General features: G+C 52.1%; 4 protein-coding genes across 4 annotated transcripts in view; 2 read left to right on the top strand and 2 right to left on the bottom strand.

The window, feature by feature from the left end:
• LOC137463965 (zinc finger protein 208-like) overlaps positions 1-24,897 on the top strand; it is a 1,270,300-nt gene that overhangs the window by 289,957 nt on the left and 955,446 nt on the right. The gene's annotated exons all lie outside the window — the stretch shown is intronic.
• Positions 1-24,897, bottom strand: part of LOC137463966 (zinc finger protein 271-like) — a 1,077,684-nt gene that overhangs the window by 298,399 nt on the left and 754,388 nt on the right. The window lies entirely within an intron of this gene.
• Positions 7,754-8,502, top strand: LOC137463972 (olfactory receptor 14J1-like). Its single transcript, XM_068175314.1, has one exon. It carries the CDS (start codon positions 7,754-7,756, stop codon positions 8,339-8,341), a length of 588 nt encoding a protein of 195 aa, XP_068031415.1. The 3' UTR covers positions 8,342-8,502.
• Positions 23,808-24,740, bottom strand: LOC137463991 (olfactory receptor 14C36-like). The gene has a single exon (XM_068175326.1). The coding sequence runs from the start codon at positions 24,738-24,740 to the stop codon at positions 23,808-23,810; it is 933 nt and encodes a 310-aa protein (XP_068031427.1).

The following is a 24,897-nucleotide window of genomic DNA, read 5'->3' as shown; positions in this document are numbered from 1 at the left end:
ACGATTGTACATCGATGGATTTTCACGGGTAATCCAGGGCACAGGGTATTGGGGTAGGCTATAGCAGATGAAGAGTTAGTGGCCCTAGAAAAAGGAAAGTTACCTTCCAACTGGTCAGCCCAAGCATGTGAGTTGTATGCCCTAAAGTGAGCTCTGGAAATATTCACACAGAAAAGAGAAACAATACATACAGACTCAAAATATGCTTTTGGAGTACTGCATACCTTTGGAAAAATTTGGGAAAAGAGTGGGCTATTAAATTCAAGGGGAAAGGAACTAAAAATTTCTTTTAGAAGTGTTAGAAACCTTACAATGACCAGAAGAAGTGGCAGCAGTATATGTTAAAGGACATAAAAAAGGAGTGACTCAAGAAGCACCAGGGAACCATTTAGCAGATTTAGATGCTAAGAATGCAGCCGAATCAGGGACAGAAAACCTAATGACAGCATTAACCCCCATGAGAGAAATGGAAGAAGTCCCTGTATTCAGTGAGACAGAAGAGAAAGAATTCTTCAAAACAGGAGCCAAGAAAGATAACAAAGGGAAGTGGAGAGCCAATGTTGTGAGTAAAACACTTCCAGAATCAATCATTCCCCAATATGGGATGGTGAACAGGATTGATTCAGACGAAGTGTAAGAGGCCGTCTGAACCCCCACTTTTGCCCACCAATTGCCACGAGGAGAAACCCCTTCCCCCAATACAGTAACGGCTTGGAGAGAGCAGCAGTGCAGGTGCAGTTGCTGCACTGTTACGTTAGCTGTTCCGAACCAGGCCTGGCAAGGACTTGGCAAGGACCTGGCATGAACACAGCAAGGAACGGCCTACTGCATATTTGCCCACTCTCCTCCTGAAGCCAAATGAACTTTTGGGGTGACCCTAGTGGTCTCTCACTGAAGACCTCTCATCTGCCCCATTACCACTGTGACAGTCGGACGGAGATTGAAAACCCTCCTCCCAAGGACTGAGACTGAGACCCCTCCCACAGGGAGTGGGGAAACCACTAATGACATGACCTGTTCTTCTTCAGTAATTCCAATGGACTTATTCTTCATTGTGTTTTCCTGCTTTGGTGGTTTCAGTGGACTCACTTGTTCTCCTGCAGCAATTGCAACGGACTTTCATTGTCCTGCATGTTCCCCCCTTTTTTCCTCCATGGAGTATAACTGGACCCCTGAGTTGACCAGAACTTTGAAGACTTCCCCGACACGATCAGACGGATCCCCATCGTCTGGACCAGTGAGGATCTCGCCTGTGTTGGTAGCTATTCCCATCCCCCTCTTTTTTCTCTCTCTCTCTCTCTATCCTTTTATCTCCTTTCAGATCCCCACTATTGCACTTACTGTTTTGGCCCCTAATAAAGGTGCATTTGTTGTGATTAACTAATAGTCCCTTGTTGTTTGCCTTTTTGCACTTTTTGGATTGATGAAAAGAACCATCACGACACCCCGCACAAGCGGATTGTGACACCAAGGAGCTCATTTCACCTCTAAAATACTGCAAAAAGTTGTTCAAACCCTGGGAGTAAATGGGAATTACACACTCCATGGCATCCACAGAGTTCTAGTCACATTGAGAGGATGAATCAAACTCTTAAAAGAGCTCTAGATAAGCTAATGATTGAAACCCAAATGTAATGGATGAAATGTCTCCCTTTGTCCTTATTAAGACTTAGAACTCAACCCCAGTCAGATCTGGGGGTGTCACCTATGAAATGACGTTTGAGTTACCCTTTTTGACCTCACCCCAGAGGGTTGCCACCTATGAGGAAGGGGAAGCCAATGCCAAAAAATATGTTATGTCTATAGCAGAAATCTTAGAAGGGCTAAGACATAGAGGGGCAATTCCTCAAACAGCCACCCTGGATTTCAGAATCCATAATATTAATCCTGGGGACTGGGTGATGATCAAGTCATGGAGGGATCAGCCTTTAACTCCTCAATGGGAAGGTCCCTTTCAGGAACTGCTCACCACTGAATCAGCCATGTGAACTGCAGAGTGGGGATGGACTCATGCCAACAGATGGACTCATGCCAACAGAGTTAAAGGCCCAGCAGGAAAAACACAAAGAATGGACGACATATAACATCCAGACCAGGTGAAACGAGACTGAATCTCAAGCAGAGACTGAAAGACAACCAGAAAAACACCAAGACGCCTAAAGTCAAGCTTCCACCAACCAGTTTGAGAACTGTCTTCCTGTTTTAATGGGTGAGAATTGCAAGCATCTGTTGAGGGGAAGTACACAAGGGACTGTAAAAGGTAATGGGACATCTTCTTTAAGAAAATAAGACAAAGGATAGAGGGCAAGACCCCTTTGTTCACTTCCAAGAAGACTCCATAGCTCTGCTGTGGGTAGCAACCCCGTAAGCATGGTAATGTAGGGACAAAAGGCCATATTGGACCACTGTCATTCCCCAACTGTCTTTGAATACAACAGGGACTGGAGGGCGAGACCGAGCTGGCCTCTGGACCCCTAAGACACACTGACTATGGGTAGCAACCACATAGGCATGATAGATGGGAGTCAAAGCCATCCTGGACCTCTGTTAGGCCCTTCTGTCCATTCCAAATAAGTGTGTCTAAGGAAAACCTGAGATTTTTCTCCTGTTCCCACTGTCCTTGCCCACATCAACAGATGCTAGTATGACTCTTTCAATAAAAAAATTTCTTACTTAATTGTTCAAGCATAATGACATATAGAAAAAGAAAAGGGGGGTTTGTTATAGATGAGTAATCCTATGGTTGACTCTCACAATTAAGGGGTGAATATTAAGTAGATGTTAAAAGAAGTTGTGTAGGTGTATAGTTATCTTTCCCTTACCCCTTGCATTGTTATCATGGGATGCCCTAAGTAGTCAGGGCATTTGGGAGGGTCGGCTTGTTGCTATGGCAGCGCCTGAGCTCCAATCAAGCTGTAAGAAAGTGATCTCCACCACTGGACAGCGAAGGAGGAGTGGATTGACAAGATTTTGGGAGGGGCTGGAGGTATAAAAGACAGAACATCCATTTTGTAGATGAGCACATGGTGATTGAATCCTTTGCTCCTGGTGCTGTATTCTTTACTTTATTCACTCGTCTGTTGTATTTTGATAAGGTCTTAATAAAACCATTTAAATTATTGAAAGTGAAAATTGTTTCTCACATGGGGTTGGGGAATGTGGGGCAAGGTTGTCCACACTGGGTCAGACCTCAAGGTGAAACTTCTCTGACCTGGCCAGACCTCCTTAGGAGCGGCCCTATATCAATATCAATCACAGAATGCTGCAATCAGCTCTTCTCTAAAAAGAACAGTAATAAAGACACTCTTTAAAATAGGAATACTTATTTCTTATAAGCTCTTTGAAATATTTCTCCATAACCTAAAAGGAAAACTTCTTAATGGACTATATTAGAGCAGAGGGAAATCAACGCACAGCCATGGCTTCTCAGGACTTGCTTGATCCTAATGAGAACCGTGGTGCATTTGGAGCTGAGCCCTGGAACCTCAGGGCCTGAGAGGAGATTGCACAAACCTGTCCAGGAGTCAAAGTCAGAGAAAAAACCCCAAAGTTTCTCGATCCATTAATGGGTGCTACTGAGGTCCATCCCCAACGCAGGCTCCTCATGGACTCCTTGGAGGAGAGAACTGGAGGACAGAATGGCACAAAAACTTCTCAGAGACTCGGAGTGAAAAGGACAATCCAAAGTACCTTAAACTCCTTGCGTATCTCAAAGCACCAATGAGCCCCACTGAGTGTCAGTACAAAGCTCTCAGGGGGCTAATTAAAGAAGATAATTTCAGGCTGTGACTGCACAATCTTTCTCACAGAGTCTGGATCAAAAGGGAAACACCAAGTACCTTAAAAGAACTGAAGTACCTTGAAGCATTAATGAGCCCCACTGAGTGTTGTTCCTGACAAAGCCTCTCCAGGGACTAATTACAGCAGATAATTGGAGGCCATGATTGCACAAGGCTCTCAGGGACTCCAAGGCAAAAGCCAAAGCCAAAGTGCTTTGGAAAACCTGCAGTCCCTGGGAGCATGAAGGAGCCCCCAGGGCCATTCCTGAGCAAGGCTCCCCAGGGACTCCTTCCAGCAGATCCTTGAGGCCACTGGGATGTGGGCGAGGGGGGGATGTGAGGGCAGGACAAGGGGCTGACAGTGCCCAGCCTGGCTGGGGCTGTGCCAGGAGGCCCCAGTGCATCAGGACAAGGTGTCTCCTGAGAGCCCTTGGTGGCACAGAGCCTGCTGTGCCCCAGGGCACCAAGACTTGGCTTCTCCTTGTCCCCACCTGTCATCAGTGCCTCCAGTTCTCTGCTCTGCCTGGGGCCTGAGGACACTTTCTCAGTCGTGTCCCTCAGTGGGACCCATTAAAAGTCAAATAAACTTTGGAGTTGGATTCTGACTTGGAGTTCTGGAGAGGTTTCTGCAGCTCCCTCTCAGGGCCTGATGTTCAGGGCCTGAGCACAAAGCCCCAGAGGGTCATTAAAGTCCTTGTGCTGTGTCTGTGCTGCTGAGCTGGGCCGGGCTCCTGGCACAGAGGGTGATCCTGGTAACCAAGGAGAGCTTCAAAAGCACATTTCTCTGGATGAGCAGCTCTTCTCCCAGCCCAGCAGGGCTGGGGCACTGCCTGCAGCCAGCCCGGGCACAGCACAGAGGCACAGAGAGCTTCCATCAGTCAGGGCTGGGAAGGTGCTGAGAAGTGCCTGGGGCAGAATCCCTGGCAGCCCTTGGCACAGGAACCTCTGGCTGCAGGACAATGCAGCTGCAGCTCCTGGAGTGATCTCCTACAGCTGGAACATCCCAATGCCCACAGACCCTGAGAGTTCATTCTCTGATCATCTCTTGTGCAGAGCAGCCAGGGGTGCCCAGGGCTGTCCTGCAGAGCAGGGTCCTGCAGCCCAGGGCGCTGTGCTGGGCCAGAGACTCTGCTGCCTGCCAGGGACAGCTCTCAGCCGGCCCGGGGAGCTGCTCCCAGCGCTGGAGAGAAGCTGTGGGGGGAAGGATCCACCCTGAGCAGGGCAGGTGCTGCTGCTGAGAGCTGCTGGCTGGGGCAGGGCTGCTCCCAGCTCCAGACCAGCCTGGGCACAGCTCTGGAGGACACTTCCCATAGAAGGTAAACCTGGGATTGCTGTAAAGCTCAGGAGCTTTCCTGAGAGTGTTTTCAATTTCCTGCTTGGAGAAGGATGAGACAAAAAGATTTTTCCTTTTATACATTTTTAATATATTTGTAGGTCTGTAAATTACTATTAAATAGTTATAAAATTATAATCCTTACTCTATTAAACACTTAATTGGCTCTATTAAAGTTCTATTATATACTTCTATAACTGCGATCCTTAATTAACTTTAGTACATTTCCTAATCTTTTTCTTAGATTTTAGAACAATAAGCTGACCTTCTAAACACAGTCCTGTATTTCTGTATAGTCTTATTATCAGGAAGAGGACCTAGAAGAAGAACATTTTGGTTTTTGAATGTGCGCAGTGATAACAAAAACTGGGGCATAGAAGTCCTTAGACATACTCCAATGGGTTGAGCCAGGGGTGTGTAACTGGGGCAACTGAATCTCCTATTGGATGTTCCTGTTAAATATCCTAATTAATCAACCTTAATGAATTGTTGAAATCAGGGATTGGGTTTGCCCCATCCGCACTGGGACACCTGGAAGGTTCCAATAAAGGTCTGGATTTTACTTTATTGGTCTAACACTATTACAAGGATTTTATTTTTCTCTTTTGACTATAAACAACAGGGGGATTAGAGAAGCAGAACAGGAATTGTAATCCCAGAATGACAGAACATTCTGAGTTGAAAGGGACACACAGGATCATCAGAGCAATGTTTGAACATTTACAGAGACTCCAGAACTGTGACTTTGGGTGGTCAGTCTCTCTGCTGGCAGCCTCCCAAAGGGCCTTCAGCCACTCCTCAGCCCTGGACAGCAGCAGCATCACCTTTGCAGGGCCCAGCAGGGCTCTCCTGAGCTGCCCTCGCCCAGCTGCACACAGACCCTGCCCCAGCCAGGGCCCTGCACACAGGCAGGTTTCTGTAGGGCCGGGCCGAGGGCACACAGGGTGGGATGGGCTCTGTGAGCGCTGGCAGGGACAGGGCACCTCTCAGGAGGGAATGTCCAGGCCCAGGGAGATGCTCAGGGAAGCAGAGGGGGCTGAACAGAGCAGTGCTGGGGCAGGAGGGCACTGTTGGTGTGTGGGAGGTGCCGGGCACAGCTGGGCACGGGAACACTGTCCTGAGTGCCCGGCTGTCTCTGCCCTGCCCTCTCAGGCACAGCACCACAACATCTTCTCCTGTTTCTGCACTCCCCTGATATTGTCAGTGTTTTCTGGTGCTCTCAGGGAGGCTCTGGCCTTTGCAGCAGCTGAGTCAGGCACTGCCCTTGGCATTCCTGCCAGGCAGGGCTGTCCATGGGAATGGGGTGTCCAAGCTTCCCTGGGACCTGTGGGGCTGTGGGCAAAGCAGTCCATGGGAAAGGGGAATGAGCTGAGCCCCTCCCTGAGATCCCATCATGGGCACACCCAGGGATCTCCTTGCTGTGCCCTTCCCAGCTCTGAGCTGCCCTCCTGGGTGCAGAGCTGTGCCAGAGCCTCTGGGAGTTCCCTGAATGTCCCACGGGGAAGTGCAGAGCTGCCACAGCTGAGGAAATGCTGCTGGGTTGGCCAAGGGAGCCGTGAGTGTCCATGGCACAAGGGGGTGCTGAGAGCTTGCCCAGAGACCTTTGGAGAGGGTGAGACATTCAGGGATCCCTCTGCTCTGGGCAGGGTCTGGTTTATCTCAGGGTGACCCGGGAGTGTGATTGTGCTCTGATTCCAGCCAAAGGTGCAAAGCCAGGGCAGTTGGGAACAAGCCCATCCAGCCCCTCACCTGCCCTCAGCCACAGGGAATCCTTTGCCTCTCACATTTCTCAGTGGCAAACTCTGAGTGCAGCAGGAATGCTGGGGATTTCTGACCTCAGAGAGCCAGGAATGATGTGTGGGTAGGAAAACAATTTCTAAAACAAACTCATGCCATCTATTTCCTTAGGAAATAGAGTGAAATTCCTTTAGAAGTGTGAGTGCAGATGCTACCAACCCTTTCTGCATTAGGAGTGATTCCCCTGACAAATCTTGAATATCCAGCCTTGTCCCTCTGCCACATGGCCACAAACCCAGGGCAGGGGGCAGGGATGGCTCCTCTAGAGCACCCTGGCTGCTCCTGGCACATTCAGCAAGCACAACTGGAGCTCAGGCTGGGTAGCTTAGCTCAGGCTCAGGCAGGCACCTGGGTGAAGGTTTTCCCAGGGCAGGAACAAAGGTGGGTGACTCCCAGCAGAAAAGGCTACAGGGGATGGGCCAGGTTTGGTTCCAAACAGCCTCTCCTGACTGTCACTGTCCTTTCTGCCTGAACAGGTCCCCATGTGCAGCCACAGCCAATGTCCAACAGCAGCTCCATCAGCCAATTCCTCCTGCTGGCACTGGCAGACACGCGGCAGCTGCAGCTCCTGCACTTCTGCCTCTTCCTGGGCATCTCCCTGGCTGCCCTCCTGGGCAACGGCCTCATCATCAGTGCCGTAGCCTGCGGCCACCACCTGCACACGCCCATGTTCTTCTTCCTGCTCAACCTGGCCCTCAGCGACCTGGGCTCCATCTGCACCACTGTCCCCAAAGCCATGCACAATTCCCTCTGGGACATCAGCACCATCTCCTACACAGGATGTGCTGCTCAGCTCTTTTTTTTTGTCTTTTTCATCTCAGCAGAGTATTTCCTCCTGACCATCATGTGCTACGACCGCTACGTGTCCATCTGCAAACCCCTGCACTACGGGACCCTCCTGGGCAGCAGAGCTTGTGCCCACATGGCAGCAGCTGCCTGGGCCAGTGGCTTTCTCTATTCACTGCTGCACATGGCCAATACATTTTCCCTGCCCCTGTGCCATGGCAATGCCCTGGGCCAGTTCTTCTGTGAAATCCCCCAGATCCTCAAGCTCTCCTGCTCCAAATCCCACCTCAGGGAACTTGGGCTCATTGCTGTTAGTGCCTGTTTGGCATTTGGTTGTTTTGTGTTCATTGTTTTCTCCTATGTGCAGATCTTCAGGGCCGTGCTGAGGATCCCCTCTGAGCAGGGACGGCACAAAGCCTTTTCCACCTGCCTCCCTCACCTGGCCGTGGTCTCTCTGTTTGTCAGCAGTGCAGTGTTTGCTCACCTGAAGCCCCCCTCCATGTCCTCCCCATCCCTGGATCTGGCCCTGTCAGTTCTGTACTCAGTGATGCCTCCAGCCCTGAACCCCCTCATCTACAGCCTGAGGAACCAGGAGCTCAAGGCTGCAGTGTGGACACTGATGACTGGATGGTTTCAGAAACATTAAACTGCTGGCCAATTTCTGCAAATCACTTGTAATAAAAGTCATCTTTGCTACTTGTTGATTTCATTCTGGAGGTGCTTTTTCTTTGTTTTACATTTTAATTTTGTCCACAAATAAATGTCATTGTTTGTGCCATTTCTCATTTTGTTTCTCTCCACCTTCCCTGTGGCTGTGTCAATGAGGGGCTGTGCTCTCGTGGATTTAAAGGAACTCAAGGATGTCCCAGCAAAGTTTTCTGCAGGGATGCCCTTTTGTGGCCTTCTCTGGAGCTGCAGCAGCAATGTCTGTGTGCAGAGCTGGGGCAGATCAGTGCTGGCACAGCAGCTCTGGTCCTGCTGGCCACACCATTCTCAATCCAGGCCAGGAGCCATTGGCCTTCTTGGCCACCTGGGCACATGGCTGGCTCATGTCCAGCCTGCTGTCCATCAGTCCCTGCAGGTCCCTTTCTGCCTGGCTGCTGTCCAGCCACTCTGTCCCCAGCCTGTAGCTCTGCAGGGGTTGTTGTGGCCAAAGTGCAGGACTGGGCACTTGGACTTGTTAAACCTCACCTTGCTGGATTTGGGCCCTAGATCCAGTCTATCCAGGTCCCTCTGCTGAGCCCTCCTATGCTCCCAGAGATCAACACTCACATCCAGCTTGGAGTCATCTGCAAAAGATGTCCTTGGTTCCATGGGTCCCCTCAGTGTTACAATGTCACTTGGGTTACACCAGGCCCTGCACTGTCACACTGGTCTCCTTGGTTCCATGGGGCCCCAAAATGTGACAATGGATTCCTTGGTTCCATGGGGCTTCACAGTGTCACAATGCTCTCCTTGGTGACGCAGTTTCACAGTGGCCCCTTGGTTCCATGGGGCCCCAGGGTGTCACAAAGGCCCCATGGTTACATGAGGTCCCACACTGTCACAATGCTCTCTGTGGTTCCACAAGTCCCCTCAGTGTCCCAATGGACTCCTTGTTTCCATGAGGCCACACAGTGTCACAACAGCCTTCCAGATTCCTTGAAGCCCCAGAGTGTCACAGTGGCCCCTTGGTTACACAAGGTCCTGCAGTGTCACAATGTCCCCTTGGTTCCATGAGGCCCCGCAGTGTCAGAACGGCCCCTTGGTTCCACTGGGCCCTGGACTCTCCCAATGCTCTCCTTGGTTTTGCAGTGTCAAAATGGTGAAACCCCTCGGTTCCAGGAGGCCCCGCAGTGTCACAATGGCCTCTGTGGTTCCATGAGGACCCAGTGTCATGGGGGACTCCCTGGTTCCATTTGGCCCCAGAGCACCACAATGGAGTCCTGGTTCTATGGGGCTGCACAGTGTCACCATGGTCCTCTTAGTTCCACAAGGCCCTGCAGTGTCACAATGGCCCCAGAGTGTCCCAATCATCACAGAATGACAGAATCAAATAGGCTGGAAAAGACCTTTGGGATCATCAAGTCCAACCAATGCCCTAAAACCACTTTTTCACCCAGACCATGCCACTAAGTGCCACTGGAGAGGGACAGTGACTGTGCCACCTCCCCCCTGGCCTGCCCATGCCAATGCCCACTCACCCTTTCTGTGAAGAACTTCCTCCTGTTGTCCAGCCTAAACCTCCCCTGGTGCAGCTCAAGGCTGTGTCTTCTTGTCCTGCCCTCCAGCAGATCCACACTCACACCAGCTTGGTGTCATCTGCACATTTGGTGATGGTGGCTCGATCCCCTCACCCAGATCATCAGTGAAGATGTTAAACAGGACTGGGCCCAACACAGATCCCTGGGGGACAGCACCAGGGACTGGACACCAGCTGGATGCAGCACCATCCCCACCGCTCTCTGGGCCCAGCCTCCAGCCAGCTCTTCAATCTCCCAGTGAGGAGGGAACCTGCCCAAGCCGTGGGCTGCAGGTTTTCCAGGAAATGTTGTCAGAGACAGTGCCAAAGGCTTTGCTGAAGTCCAGACGGACGCATCCACAGCCTTTCCACATCCACAGCTGGGTCACCTGGTTACAAAAGGAGATCAGGTTGCTCAGGCGGGACATGCCCCTCTTAAATCCACACTGGCTGGCTCTGATCCCTCGGCCATCCTGTGGGTGCCCTGTGATGGCACTCAGGGTGATCTGTTCCAGAACCTTGCCGGGCACCGAGGTCAGGCTGACAGGCCTGGAGTTCCCCAGATCCTCCTCCCAGCCCTTCTTGGGGATGGGCTCACACTGGCACCTCCAGTGCTCTGGGTCCTCCCTGGTGAGCCAGGACTGATGGTAAATGATGGAGAGCAGCTTGGGGAGCTCATCCACCAGCTCCCTCATCCCTCTAGGATGGATCCCATCTGATCCCATACACCTGTGAGCATCTGAGCGGCTCAGCAGGTCCCCAGCTGCTTCCTCCTGGATTAGGGACTGCTCTGCTCCCTGTGCCCATCTACCAGCCCAGGAGAACTCTTGTCCTGAGGACAACCTGTCCATATATTGAAAATTGGTGCAAACAAGGTGTTAAGTAGCTTGCCCTTTTCCTTATCTTTAGTTCCTGTATGCTCCACTGCATCCAAAGAGTAGAGGTTCTCCTTCCCACTCCATTTGCTATAAATGTTTTTATAAAAACATGTTTTATTCTTTTTATAGAAGCTGCCAGGTTGAGTTCTAATTGAGCTTTCACTTCTCAGCTTCTCTTTCTGAATGACCTAAGAACATCTTTAAACACTTTCTGAGTTGCCACTTCTTTTTTCCCCTGAGTTCCCACAAAAGCTCCACGGGCAGCCAGGGCAGTCATTTTCCTCACCAGCGCATCTTTGGCCACACTGGCACAGGCTGTGCCTTCCCCCTTAAGATTACTTTCTTGAAATGTGTCCATCCTCCCTGGACCCCTTTGTTTTTAATGTTTTCCATTAAAAATCAGTACCTGATTCGGTACTCCCCAAATCAGCATCCTAAATAGGCCAAAGTCTGCCCTTCCTAATTCCAGTGTGGCAGTTTTGTTGCTGCCCCTCCTTCTTTCACAGATCATTGAAAACTTGATTATTTCATGGTCACTGTGCCCCAGGCAGCCTCCAACCCCCACATCTGCCACCAGCCCTTCTCTGTTTGTGAGCAGCAGGAGACAGAGCTTTCCTTGGGAGTGGAGTGTTACCAAAAATTCAGTAAAACAGAAAACTCCTTCACACCAATGCAGCATTAAGAAGCAGCATTCTTTATTCAGCCGGGTGCACAGGGGATAGCTCCTCCCAAAGCCGAGCATGCTGAGTACAGGAAAGTTTCTGTTCATATTCTGTATTTTGCACACATGTTCATTGATTGTCCTGGACTAAACACACATCTGATAATAATTTCCCCAGAATCATTAACATATTTCCCCTCCCCTTTACCCATGCTCTCTTCTGTCCTGGGGGTCTCTCTGGTGGTCCCTGGTGGTCGTGGACCCCAATGTTCACGGGGGCCTGGCTGAGCTGGCAGGACACTGAGGCTGGTGAACTTCCAGTTCCCCTTCCGACACAATGGGCACTGTGTGGTTTCCATAGGCCTGGGGATTTGGAGAACAAGCTCCAGGTGTCAGCTCACCTGGTGGAGACAATTTATCATCTGGTAACATGAGGTCACAGAGTGGGCTATGACATCACATGAGTGATCTATGACAGAATGGTCCATGACATCATAGAGTGGTTTATATGAGGTCATCAAGAAGCTATGACATCATAGGCCATCTCTGTGACATTGCAGAGCAGGCTGTGACATCACAGAGGGTCTGTGTGACATCCCAGGAGGGCTGTGTGAGGTCACTGGGTTGGTCACTCCACCCCAGCTCCCCCTCACAGTTTCTCCCAACAAGTCCAATGCTGTTCATGCCCAGCGGGGTCCCTGTCCCCCGGTATCCCCCCGGTCCACCTGGAGCCACATCCCCCACCAAAGGATGTTCCACAAGATCCACCCCAGAGCCTGACATGGGGAAAAGGGGCCAGGGCTGTGTGACCAGGACTTCAAGGACGTAGATTATCCAGGTCCCTGTGGCCTGGGTTGGGTTCCCCAGGGCAGGAAAGATGTCTGGCAGCTGGAGCAGGGTTAGGGAAGGGCCTCCAAGGTGGGGCTGGAGCCCTTGGGCTGTGAGCAGAGGCTGAGGGAGCTGGGCTTGTCCAGCCTGGAGCAGGGAAGGCTGAGGGGCTCCTCATCCCAGCCTGGCAGTGCCAGCGAGGAGGGGATGGAGAACACAGAGCCAGGCTCTTCACCGGGGGGCCTGGTGGGAGACAGAAGCCAATGGGTGGAAGGGGCAAGAGGGGAGATCAGCCAGGCCAGGAGGAGTTAAAATGAGTCAGGCTGGTTTCAGCATTTCCTCAACACCAAAAGCAGCCTGACCTCCCTTCTCCATCCACCACTGACAGCTTTGCAAATCAGGAATTGTTTGAGCTGTTTTGCCTCCAATCCAGGACGAGCATCCTGATACAAGAACTTAATTGTGTTTATTTCTACCACAGAACCACGTTTGTCTAAAATCAATTCTAGTAAGAAAATCACTTGTGGATGCTGGACTCATCAGACACTGCTGGGACATTGCACATAGCTCAGGGAAGAGTGTGATTGTTATTAAATTGTGTTCTGTTCAACCATTGTCTGTTGGCCATGAAGAGAAACTTTCTGTGCCTCTGACTCTCACCAGTTCCTGACCCCCAAAGGACACAAACCTGATGAGTTGTGGTTCCCACTCCAGCGGTGGCGCTCAGACCTCCCTCCATCCCCAGAGCAGAGCTCCCTTGTCCCAGAAAGTCCCTGGCAATGCAGGGATGAAGGAAACAGGACAGGCTGTGGGGATCAGGGGCAGGGCAGAGCCAGGGATTTGGGGTGGTTGTGAGCCCAGGGCAGGAGCTGGCCCTTGGCCTTGGTGAACCTCATCCAATTGTCCTGGGCCCATGGCTCCAGCCTGTCCAGATCCCTCTGCAGAGCTTCTGCCCTCCTGCACAGCCACACTCCCACCCAGCTTGGGCTCACCTGGGAACTGACTGAGGGTGCCCTCGATGGCCTCGTCCAGATCAGCAATCAAGAGATTTCACTGACCTGGCCCCAATCCTGAGCCCTGGGGACACCCCTGGGTGTGACTCCATTCCTCAGCTGCTCTGAGTGCCAGGGGTTGGATGAGGGGAATGGTGGGGAGGGGGTAGGGACAAAGTGTGATTGATTGTCAGCCATGAAGGGTCTTGATTTACACATCTATTCAGACTGCATTAGGAGGTGCTGGGGGTCAATATCAATTGGACATTGCTGATATCCATCTCTAAACAGGAAAAACAGGAAAAGAAAACAGGACAAAACAGTTCTCTCTGCATAGTTTTCAAAACAGTATATTCACTTTAAATACACTTCTGAAATCTAATTAACCTCAGAAGGATTGAAAACTTCAATTATTCCTAGTGGCATTTTTTGTTTGGGAGTTTTAATTAAATAGTTATGAGCCTTTTTCACTGAGTTCCTGAACTGAAGAGCTCAAGAAAGAAGAGCCCTGTGGAGTAATAAAATTCATCAGCAGCCTCCAAGTGGCTGAGGATCCATCCCCATCAGAGCAGCAGTGACCAGCAATGGGCACAGCTTTGTGGCTGCCCCAGCTCTGGGATGGGCCCTGGGCCTGGAGCAGGAGCAGCTCTGGAGGGCCCCAAGGCCGGGCTCTTGTGCTGGCCTGGGCAGATGGGATGGCAGCAGGGGCTGCAGAGCTCTCAGCACCTCAGCCCGAGGGGAGCAGGGCAGCCAGGGAGCCTCCTTTGGCCTTGGCCAAGCCCCTTCCCCCATGGCTGGGGCTGAGTCCTGGCTGAGCTGCAGCTGCTGCTGTGCCCTGGCCAGGGGCTGAGGCCGTGGGGCCAGTGGCCAGAGCAGCCTGGGCTGAGCAGAGCTGTGGGGCCAGAGCCGGCTGGGCTGTGCTGGGGAGAGGCCCTTGGTGCTGCACAGAGCTCAGGGCAGCTGGCAGAGCTTGCAGGGAGCTGGGCTGGGCTCAGAGAGCCTGGCACAGAAACCATCAGTGTCCATCCCAGCCTGGCTGAGCGTGCAGGGCAGGACTCAGCCCAGGCCTTGTGGGGCAGGGCCAGCGCCTGTGCAAGGCATGGAAAACAGGCAAGTGCCCGAGAGAGGAGGCTGCTCTGTGCCCTTGGGGGCATGGACACAGCAGGAACACTCAGGAGCCCAAAGAGCCTCCATGGCTGTTCTGGAGACCAAGGCTGGAGCAGGGAAATGCAGGGCTGCTGCGCCATGGGGAGGGCATTGAATTCCAGCACACACCTCAGCTCTCTGATGGTCCCGGCACCATGCTGGGCCCTGTTCCAGGCTGGAGCAGAGCAGATGTTGATGGCACAGGAGCCCTGCGGGGCTGGCAGGGACCTGCAGCTTGCAAGGTGCTCTGCTCTCCCTCAGCTCCTCTCTGAGAGATCCAATCCCAGCTCGGCACCTCAGGGACCAAGTGGCACTGCCTGGTCATGGGCACACAGCTGAAGTCTGCCTGGAAAGGGGCACAGGTGTTAATACTTGTACATTTCATATTATACAAGCACATTTGTATTATCTGCGTCACTTCAGTACTTTTAAGAAACAGCAATTTTCTGAAGTACTAATGGCAGAAGGAAAAGAAATACTGATCTTCCTGTCTGCTTGAGTCACCAATATTCTGTTTATTCTTGCCTCTCCCTCTTCCTTCAGGTGTTTCCAGTTCTCCTGTTGAAATGGCCATGTCTAAGGACATCTCTGCACTAGACCAGGTGGATCTATGTACTTCCTGTTGTGCCCAGATTTCCCCCTCCAGATGCTCTCTGGTCATTCAAATGTCTCTCGACGGACAGGTTTCACTCTTTGCACATCAGGGAGTGGCGCAATCTTTCTGAAGTTCAAATAAATATGAATTATATCTTGCTGTTTTTAAATCTATCACAGAATTACCATTTCTTACTTCTTTGTCTAAAACTGTTCCTGTACAGAAGTCCCTTGGGGAAGGGGGACATGTCAGATGCTGCTGGGACATCACAGAGAGCTGAGGGAAGAGCTGGGATGGTTATTAAACTGTTCAAATGTTCAACTTGTGTTTGTTGGCAGGAAACCTTTCTGTGCCTCTGAGTGTCACCATCCCTGAGCCCAAAGGACACAAACCTGATGAGTTGTGGTTCCCACTGCAGGGGCACTTGGACCTTGGCTCTGCACAGGAGAGCTCTTCATCCCCTTTCCCTCTTTTCCTCCCTCTGGGCATGGAGGGAGCTCCTGACTTCAGCCTGTGACTCGTGTGTGCAAAGAGCAAATCTGGGCAGAATCGGGGCAGGGAGGGTTTGGGGGGACTTTGCTGGGCACCGAAGGTGTTTTCCATTGCTCTGAGACTGTCTGCTGTGCAAAGTGGAGTTAATATCCAGCAGAAGAATGACTTTTGCATTTGATGGAGCTGTGCCTTCCCTTGGCTTTGTTGGCTGACAAGAAATGAACATCCCTCTGTGTCTGGAGCAGCTCCTTCTCCAAGGAAAGCAGGAGGGAGTTGGAGCCAAGGAGCTGAAACCTGCAGGTGCAGCCTGGGCTGGAGGGAGCTCAGATTTGCACAAGGCTGCTCTGAGTGCCAGGGCTTGGATGGGGGAAATGGTGGGGTGGGGGTAGGGACAGAGTCTGATTGATTGTCAGCCATGAAGGGTCTTGATTTTCATATCTATTCCAACTGCATGAGGAGGTACTTGGATTCAGTGTCAATTGGAGAGTGCACATATCAATGTATTAACAGAAAAAAAAAACAACAGGACCTAAAAAATCTTTTCTCACTGTCTTTTAAATATAATATATTCTCTTGGAATGGGCTTCTGAAATTGGTCTAATCAACCACAAAAGATTTGAACACTTACATTATTCCCAGAGGCTTGGCTTGCTAATCTGTTCTGAATGTTAATGAGCTCTGGGACACTGAATTGCTGAACTGAAAAGCTGAAGGCTGAAGAAGCCTCTGGAGCAGTAAAATTCAGCAGCAGCCTCCAATTTGCTGAGGATGTCAGCAGCCCCCACTGAGGCCATCCCTGCCCAGAGACCGTGGGGGAATGGGCAGACAAGGAGAGCGTCCCTGGGGCTGGGGCAGCAGAACTCAGAGGCACCAGCGGCTCCAGCTGGGAAATGGAGTGTGGAATGTGGCTGTGAAAGCCCTGCCTGGGCTGTGCCAAGCAGGACACACAAGCCCTGACTCCCATCCCCCAAACAACTCTCTCAAGGAGACATTTAAGAGGAATTACAATTGTTTGTGTCCTCTGAGTTGGATGCACTGGAGAAATACCAACAAGAGATTCTCAGGAGCAGAAACTAACAAAACAGCCTTTACTGGCAACTTTAGTAAATCAGAATAACTTTGGGAAAAGGTTTAATTTGATAATCAATCAACAAAAAACATTTCTCAAAGCATTAACTTGGCCCATTCAACATCACAAACTCTAAACCTGTTCAAATTTAAGGTAATGCAAATTTGGAAGAGGAAAGAAATAGAAGAAGACACAGAAAGAAAGACAAATACGATTTAGAGAAGCATACACAGAGCTACCATCTCCTGGATTGCAGCAGTGTTCTGATGGAAATTCTAAGAGGAGGTAGGGTCAAATGTGTGCTTGCCTTGTGCTCAGCCATAAATACCCCTTGGTGCTCCTGGGTCCTTCCCCCAGGTGGGACTTGGGGTCATTTGGTCACTCAGGAGCTGGGCTGGGGGCTCCAGAGGTGGCTGTGGAGCATTGCCTGTGCTGTGCCAGGGACTGGCAGACACTGCTGGGCTGGGATAGAGGCTCTGGGGGGATTGGGGTTCCAGGGCAGGGCAAGGCTGGACCTGCCCCTTCCTCCCCACACATGAAATGTTTCCAGCCAACAATCTCCTCCAGTCCGTCACAACAGGCAGTGTTGGAGGTGAAATCCCAATAGGCACCTGGACGAGAAGGATAATTCTTTTCCATAGCAATGAAAGCCCCAGGTCTCAGCTCATTTCTGGTTTGATTGCCTGGATTTTGTTTGGTTTTGTTGTTGCTTTGTTTCCTTGGTGTGCCTGCAGTGTCCAGCCAGGAGCAGAGTGACTCTTGCCAAGGAACTCTGTGGTGCTGTCACTTAATATTAAATCTGGTTTTTGCTGATCCCTTGCTGGGGATTTTTTCAGCGCTCTCAAGCCCTCGTTGGTAACAGGGTGAAGGAGCCCTGGCCCAGGCTCTGGCCCTGGGGGACACGGGGACGCTGCTGGGGGGTCCCTGTCCCCCTGTCCCACCCCCCACAGCCCCAGCCCCCGTCCCCGTGTCAGGCTCTGGGGTCGATCTCGTGGAACATCCTCTGGGGGAGGCTGCGGCGCTGGGGGCGGGGGGACCCGGGGGGACAGGGGACCCCGCTGTGCACGAGAAGCGTTGGACTTCTCTGGGGGAACTGGGAGGGGGGTCTGGGGTGGAGTGACCTCCCCAGTGACCTCACACAGCCCCTGTGATGTCACAGAACCCCTGTGATGTCACACAGCCCACTCTGAGATGTATCAGGCCACCTGTGATTTCATACAGGTGCCCTGTGATGTCACAGCCTGCTCTTTGAGGTACCAGTCTGCTCTGTGATGTCACAAAATCTTCCCTGTGATGTCACAGCCCAGCCTGTGATGTCACAGACACATTTGTGATGTTATGCAGCCTCGCTGTGATGTCACAGCCTGCTCTGTGATTTCACAGTCAGCTCTGTGATGTCACAACCCACTCTGTATTGTCTCAGCCTTCTCTGTGACATCACATAGCTGCTCTGCGATGTCACAGAGCCCTTTTGTATGATGGCAGAGTCTTCTCTGTGGCCTCACAGCCAGTTCTGTGATGTCACACTGCCAGCCTGTAATGTCACAGCTAACTTTGTGACATCACAACCTCCTCTGTGATGTCACAGCCTGCTCTGTGATGTCACAGCCTGCTCTGTGGTGGCAGAACTCACTTAGCATGTCACACAGCACCTCTGTGGGCTCACAGACCCACCCTGTGATGTCACAACACCTTCAGGGATGGAACACAGCCACCCTATAATGTCACAGCACACTCTTTGACCTCACAGCTTGCTCTGCTCTGTGATGTCATACAGGCATGCTCTGATGTCACAGCCTGCTCTGTGAGGTCACATAATAAACCAGGGATGTCACAGCCAACTGTATGATGTCACAACCTGGTCTGTGATGTCACACAATCACAGAATTGCTGGGTTGGAAGAGACCTTCAAGGTCATCAAGTCCAGCCCATGCCCTGACAGCACCTCAGCTAAACCATGGCACTGAGTGCCACATTCAGTCTTTTTTTAAACACATCCCATGATGGTGACTCCACCACCTCCCTGGACAGACAGTTCCAGTAATTTATCACCCTTTTCATAAAAAACTTTTTTCCTAATATCCAACCTAAATTTCCCTTGGTGCAGCTTAAGACACTGTCCTCTGGTCCTGTCAGTTGCTGTGAGGAGAAAGAGACCGACCCCCACCTGACTGCAACCACCTTTCAGGAATCTGTAGAGTGATAAGGTCATCCCTGAGTCTTCTCCAAGCAAAACAACTCCAGCTCCCTCAGTCGTTCCTCACAGGACTTGTGTTCCAGAACCCTCACCAGCCTTGTTGCCCTTCTATGGACATGCTCCAGTCCCTCCATGTCCTTCCTAAATTGGGGAGCCCAGAACTGGACACAGCACTCGAGGTAAGGTGCCAGTACAGGGGAAGAATGCCAAGCACACCAATGCCAAGTACAGGGGAAGAATGACCTCCCTGCTCCTGCTGGCCACACCATTCCTGATCCAGGCCAGGAGCCATTGGCCTTCTTGGCCACCTGGGCACACTGCTGGCTCATGTCCAGCCTGCTGTTGACCAGTGCCCCCAGGTCCCTTTCTGCCCGGGCACTGTCCAGCAACACCGTCCCCAGCCTAGAGCAGTGCAGGGGGTTATTGTGGCCAAAATGCAGGACTTGGCACATGGATTTATTAAATTTAAACTTATTGAACTCTGACATCTATCCAGCTGTTCCAGGTGTCCCTGCAGAGCCCTCCTGCCTTCCAACAGATGTACACACACTCCCAGCTTAGTGTCATCTGCAGATTTACTAATGAAAGCTTCAATCCCCTCATCCATGTGGTCAATAAAAATATTGAACAGAGCTGGCCCAGCACAGAGCCCTGAGGGACAGCACTGGTGACTGTCCCCAGCTGGATGCAGCACCGCTCACCACCACTCTCTGGGCCGGCCATCCGGCCAGTTCTGAACCCAGCACAGAGTGCTCCTGTCCCAGCCGTGGGCTGCAGCTTTTCCAGGAGTGTGCTGTGGGAGACAGTGCCAAAGGCCTTGCTGGAGTCCAAATAGACACATCCACAGCCTTTCCTGCATCCACCAGGAGGGTCACCTGGTCATAAAAGGAGACCAGGTTGGTCAAACACGACCTAGCCCTCCTAAACCCCTGCTGGCTGGGTCTGACACCCTGGCCATCCTGGAAGTGCTGTGTGATGACACTCAGTGTGAACTGATCCATGACCTTACCGGGTACTGAGGTCAGGCTGACTGGCCTGTAGTTACCAGGATCCTCCTTCCCACCCTTGCTGTTAATGGGTGTCACATTGGGCAGCTTCCAGTCATCTGGGACCTCACCAGTGAGCCAGGGCTGCTGGTAAATGATGGAGAGTGGCTTGGCAAGCTCATCTGCCAGTTCCCTCATCACCCTGGGGTGGATCCTGTCTGCTCCCATGGATTTATGAACATCCAAGCAGCTCAGCAGTTCTCTGACTGCCTCCTCCTGGATAACAGTGGCCCACTCTGCTCCCTGACACCATCTACCAGCCCAGGAGGACAGTTGTCCTGGAGGCAAATCGTCTTCTCACTAAAAACTGAGACAACGAAGGCGTTAAGCAGCTCTGCCTTCTCCTGATCTGCAGTTATTAAATTCCCTTCCACATCTAATCAAGAACAAAGGTTGGTCTTACCCTTCCTTTTACCATTGATATATTTGTAAAAACATTTTTATTAGCCTTAACTGAAGCTGATATTTTAAGTTTGAACTGAGCTTTGACCTCCCTAATTTCTTTCCTACATGCCCTAGAAAGCCCCTTAAATACTTCCTGAAAGACCTGACCCTCCTTCCAAAGATGATACATCCTCTTTTTATTCCTAAGTTCCTTCAAAACCTCCTTGCCCATCCAGGCTAGATGTTTGCCTCGTCGACTCATCTTTTGGCACACAGGAACAGTGTGTTCCTGTGCCCTAGAGATGTCTGTTTTGAAGCTTGTCCACCTTTCCTGAACTCCTTTGTTTTCAAGGGCTGCTTCCCAAGGAACTCTCTGAATAAGTCTCCTAAGTAGGCCAAAGTCTGCCCTCCTGAAGTCCAATGTAAAAGTCCTATTAATGTTCCACCTGACTTCACCATGAGAATTCTATAATTTCATGATCACTGTGCCCCAAGTGACCTCCAACCACCACATCTCCCACCAGCCCATCTCTATTTACAAACAACAGATCTAACATAGTCCCTCTCCTGGTGGGCTCACTCACCAGCTGCGACAAAAAAATTGTCCTCCACAAACCCTAAAAATTTCCTGGACTGTCTCTTTTCAGCTGTATTGAGTTCCCAGGAGATGTCCAGCAGGTTGAAGTCACCTAAAAGAGCAAGGGCTGATGATCTAGAAACATTCTCTAGCTGCTTGAAAAATAACCTGTCCAGCACTTCTTCCTGGCTGGGTGGCTGATAACAGACTCCCAGTAGGATGTCAGCCTTGTTGGCCTTCCCCCTAAGTCTCACCCATAGACATTTGACTTCATCATCATTAGTTTCAACATCCGTAGCATCAAAACCCTCCCTTAATGTAAAGGGCCACCCCTCGACCTCTTCTCCCTTTCCTGTCTCTCCTGAAGAGCTTGCAGCCCTCCAGTGCAGTGCTCCAGCCATGTGAGTCATCCGACCCTGTTTCTGTGGTGGCAATTACATCATAGCTCTGGTGCTGCACCATGGCCTCCAGCTCTTCTGGTTTGTCACCCATACTGTGTGCATTGGTGTACATGCACCTCAGCTGGGCTGCTGATTTCACCCCTAGCTCAGGCTTACCACCCACAAGCATTCTCCAGACAAACCAGCTGCTTCCCCTTCAGACCTAGTTTAAAGCCCTCTCAACAAGTTCTGCCAGTTCATGAGCTAAAATTCTTCTGCCCTTCACAGAAAGATGGAACCCGTCTGGTCCAAGCAGGCCAGGTGCTGTAAAAGTTGCCCCATGATTAAAGAATCCAAAATATTGTCGATGACACCAACCCTTGAGCCACTCGTTGATAATGTGAGCTCTCCTATTGCTTTCACAGTTTTTCTCAGACTCCAGAGGGACTGAGGAAAAGACTGTCTATGCCCCTGTCCTATTAACCACCTGACCCAATGCCCTAAAGTCCCTTTTAATTTTCCTGACACTCCTCTTTTCAATCTCATCACTGCCAGCCTGGGGTATCAGCAGTGGGCAATAATCAGAGGGCTGAATCAGCCCAGGCAGTGTGTCAGTGATATCCCGTACCCAGGCCCCAGGGAGGCAGCAGACCTCTCTGTGGGGTGGCTCTGGTCGACATATGGGGCCCTCTGTTCCCCTCAGGAGGGAGTCACCTGCCACAATTACCCTTCTTTCCTTTTTGATGTTAGAGGTGCTGAACTGTCTCACAGATGACTCATAATTGGGAGGTTCTTCCCCTGTGCTCAGCACTGGTTGGGCAGCACCTCGAGTGCTGTGTCCAGTTCTGGGCCAACCAATTTAGGGAGGACATGGAGGGGCTGGAGCGTGTCCAGAGAAGGGCAACAAGGCTGGTGAGGGGTCAGGAGCACAAGTCCTGTGAGGAGCAGCTGAGGGAGCTGGGGTTGTTTATCCTGGAGAAGAGGAGGCTCAGGGGACACAAGGCGATGTCAGGGCACAGGTTGGACTTGATGATCTCCAAGGTCTTTTCCAGCCTTGCTGATTCTGTGATTCTGTGAAACCACCCTGGGAGCAGTTGCAGGAGGAGCCCTGGGCCTCCTCTTCAGAAGCTCCAGCAGCCCAGGTCCCTCAGCTTCTCCTCACAGCCCCAAAGCCCATCCTGTCAGTCCTGCAGAGCCTCTGCAGCCCCTCCTCACTGCCCAGAACAGGCAGCCCCACAGCCAGACACAGCAGCCCAGATGTGCCCCCCTGGCCTGGGGTGCCTCTGGCAAGGGAGCAGCACGAGGCACTGCAGGAGCCTGCAGACAATTCCTGCAGCACTTGTGGGATGATCCTGCTCCCCAAGGGACGATCCCATGGTGCCAAGTCAGGAACTGGAATGGGGAGTGGGGCCAGAGAGGAAAGGGCAAACAGGGATGGGCTGTGTGCAGGGGAGGGAACAGGGATGGGCAATGGGAAGATTATCAGGAAGTGTAAAGAAAGCAAAGGTGAAGCCAAGGAAATGCTCAGGGCAGTTTGGGGGTGGCTGCCAGGCAGCCCTGGCTCTGAGCAACAGCGTCTGCAGTGGGACAGGAAACTCCCAGCTGATGGGAACAAACTTTCTGGCTGACTGCAGAGGCCAGGACAAAGCTGAGTGGTTTCCCTGGTGTCCCCCAGCCCTTCCTGGCCCCAGGGGCTGATGGCATTTGTGCTCCCTCAGGTTCATGTCCCCACAGCAGCAGCATGGGGGTGCTCCCGCCTGCTGTGTGCAATGCAAACAGGGGCTCCTGAGCCAGTGCTGCCATGGCTGTGCCTGCAAGGATGGGGCACCTGTGTGAGCTGGGGGAGAGGCCAGGGCTGCAGAGGGGGGATGTTGTTGGCAGCTCCATGAGGACGCTCTGGGACGCTGCCCTGGGCTGTCCAGCGCACTGGGGATGGATCAGCCCCTGCTCTGCAGCTCCTTCCCGTCTCCCCCAGGGCCCTTGCAGAGCACCAGCCATGCTGTTTGCCCCCAGCCTGCCCACGGCCAGCCTGGGGCTGCTCACGGGGGTTTTCTGTGCTGAGCATTGGCCTGGCCGTGTTCTTGAGAGAGCCTGGGCAAGGAGCCTGGAGCCCCCAGGCCCTGGCCTGAGGCGTCAGCGCTGCCCCAGCAGTGCCCATGGGCTGTCCCTGCTGCAGCCTCGGCACTGCCACCCCCAGGACTGTGCCCGGCCCCGAGAGCACTCAGGCCCTGCAGCAACACCAGGGCCACCAGGGCAGCAGGGCAGGGCCACGGGAACAGCACTGGCAACACCAAGTGCTGCTGCTGCTGGGCACAGCTGCTGTGCCAGCACTGATCTGCCCCCAGCTCTGCACACAGACATTGCTGCTGCAGCTCCAGAGAAGGCAACAAAAGGGCATCTCTGCAGAAAACTGTGCTGGGAGATCCTTGAGTTCCTTTAAAGCCACCGAGAGTGCAGCCGCTCATTGACACAGTCTGTGGCCACAGGGAAGGTGGAGAGAAACAAAATGAGAAAGGGCAGAAACAGTGACACTTTCTTGTGGTCAATTTTTAAAAAGGCAAAGGAAAAAATACCCCACAACTAAATCAACAAGAAGTATGAAAGATGAATTTTATTATAAGTGATTTGCAGAAATTGACCAGCAGTTTAAAGTTTCTGAAAACATCCAGTCATCAGTGTCCACACTGCAGCCTTGAGCTCCTGGTTCCTCAGGCTGTAGATGAGGGGGTTCAGGGCTGGAGGCACCACCGAGTACAGAACTGACAGGGCCAGATCCAGGGATGGGGACGAGATGGAGGGGGGCTTCAGGTGAGCAAACATAATAGTGCTGAGGAACAAGGCGACCACGGCCAGGTGAGGGAGGCAGGTGGAAAAGGCTTTGTGCCGTCCCTGCTCAGAGGGGATCCTCAGCACGGCCCTGAAGATCTGCACATAGGAGAAAACAATGAACACAAAACAGCCAAGTCCTAAACAGGCACTAACAACAATGAGCCCAAGTTCCCTGAGGTAGGATTTGGAGCAGGAGAGTTTGAGGATCTGGGGCATTTCACAGAAGAACTGGCCCAGGGCATTGCCATGGCACAGGGGCAGGGAAAATGTATTGGCCGTGTGCAGCAGAGCATTGAGAAAGGCACTGGCCCAGGCAGCTGCTGCCATGTGGGCACAAGCTCTGCTGCCCAGGAGGGTCCCGTAGTGCAGGGGTTTGCAGATGGACACGTAGCGGTCGTAGCACATGATGGTCAGGACGGAAAGCTCTGCTCCCATGAAGAAGATAAGCAGAAACACCTGTGCAGCACATCCTGAGTAAGAGATGGTGCTGGTGTCCCAGAGGGAATTGTGCATGGCTTTGGGGACAATGGTGCAGATGGAGCCCAGGTCGCTGAGGGCCAGGTTGAGCAGGAAGAAGAACATGGGCGTGTGCAGGTGGTGGCCGCAGGCTACGGCGCTGATGATGAGGCTGTTGCCCAGGAGGGCAGCCAGGGAGATGCCCAGGAAGAGGCAGAAGTGCAGGAGCTGCAGCTGCCGCGTGTCTGCCAGTGCCAGCAGGAGGAAGTGGCTGATGGAGCTGCTGTTGGACATTGGCTGTGGCTGCACATGGGGACCTGTTCAGGCAGAAAGGACAGAGAAGAGTTAGAGGAGATACCTGTAACCAAAACCAAAGCCATTTCCCATACACCCTCCTCTGTAACACACATGGATGCACTTCTGTGATTAAGAGTTTAGAGGTTTTTGTTTT

The sequence above is a fragment of the Anomalospiza imberbis genome, chromosome 33 (assembly GCF_031753505.1).
Source record: "Anomalospiza imberbis isolate Cuckoo-Finch-1a 21T00152 chromosome 33, ASM3175350v1, whole genome shotgun sequence".
Classification (NCBI taxonomy): Eukaryota; Metazoa; Chordata; class Aves; order Passeriformes; family Viduidae; genus Anomalospiza; species Anomalospiza imberbis.
This window is presented reverse-complemented; position numbering and strand designations above follow the sequence as displayed.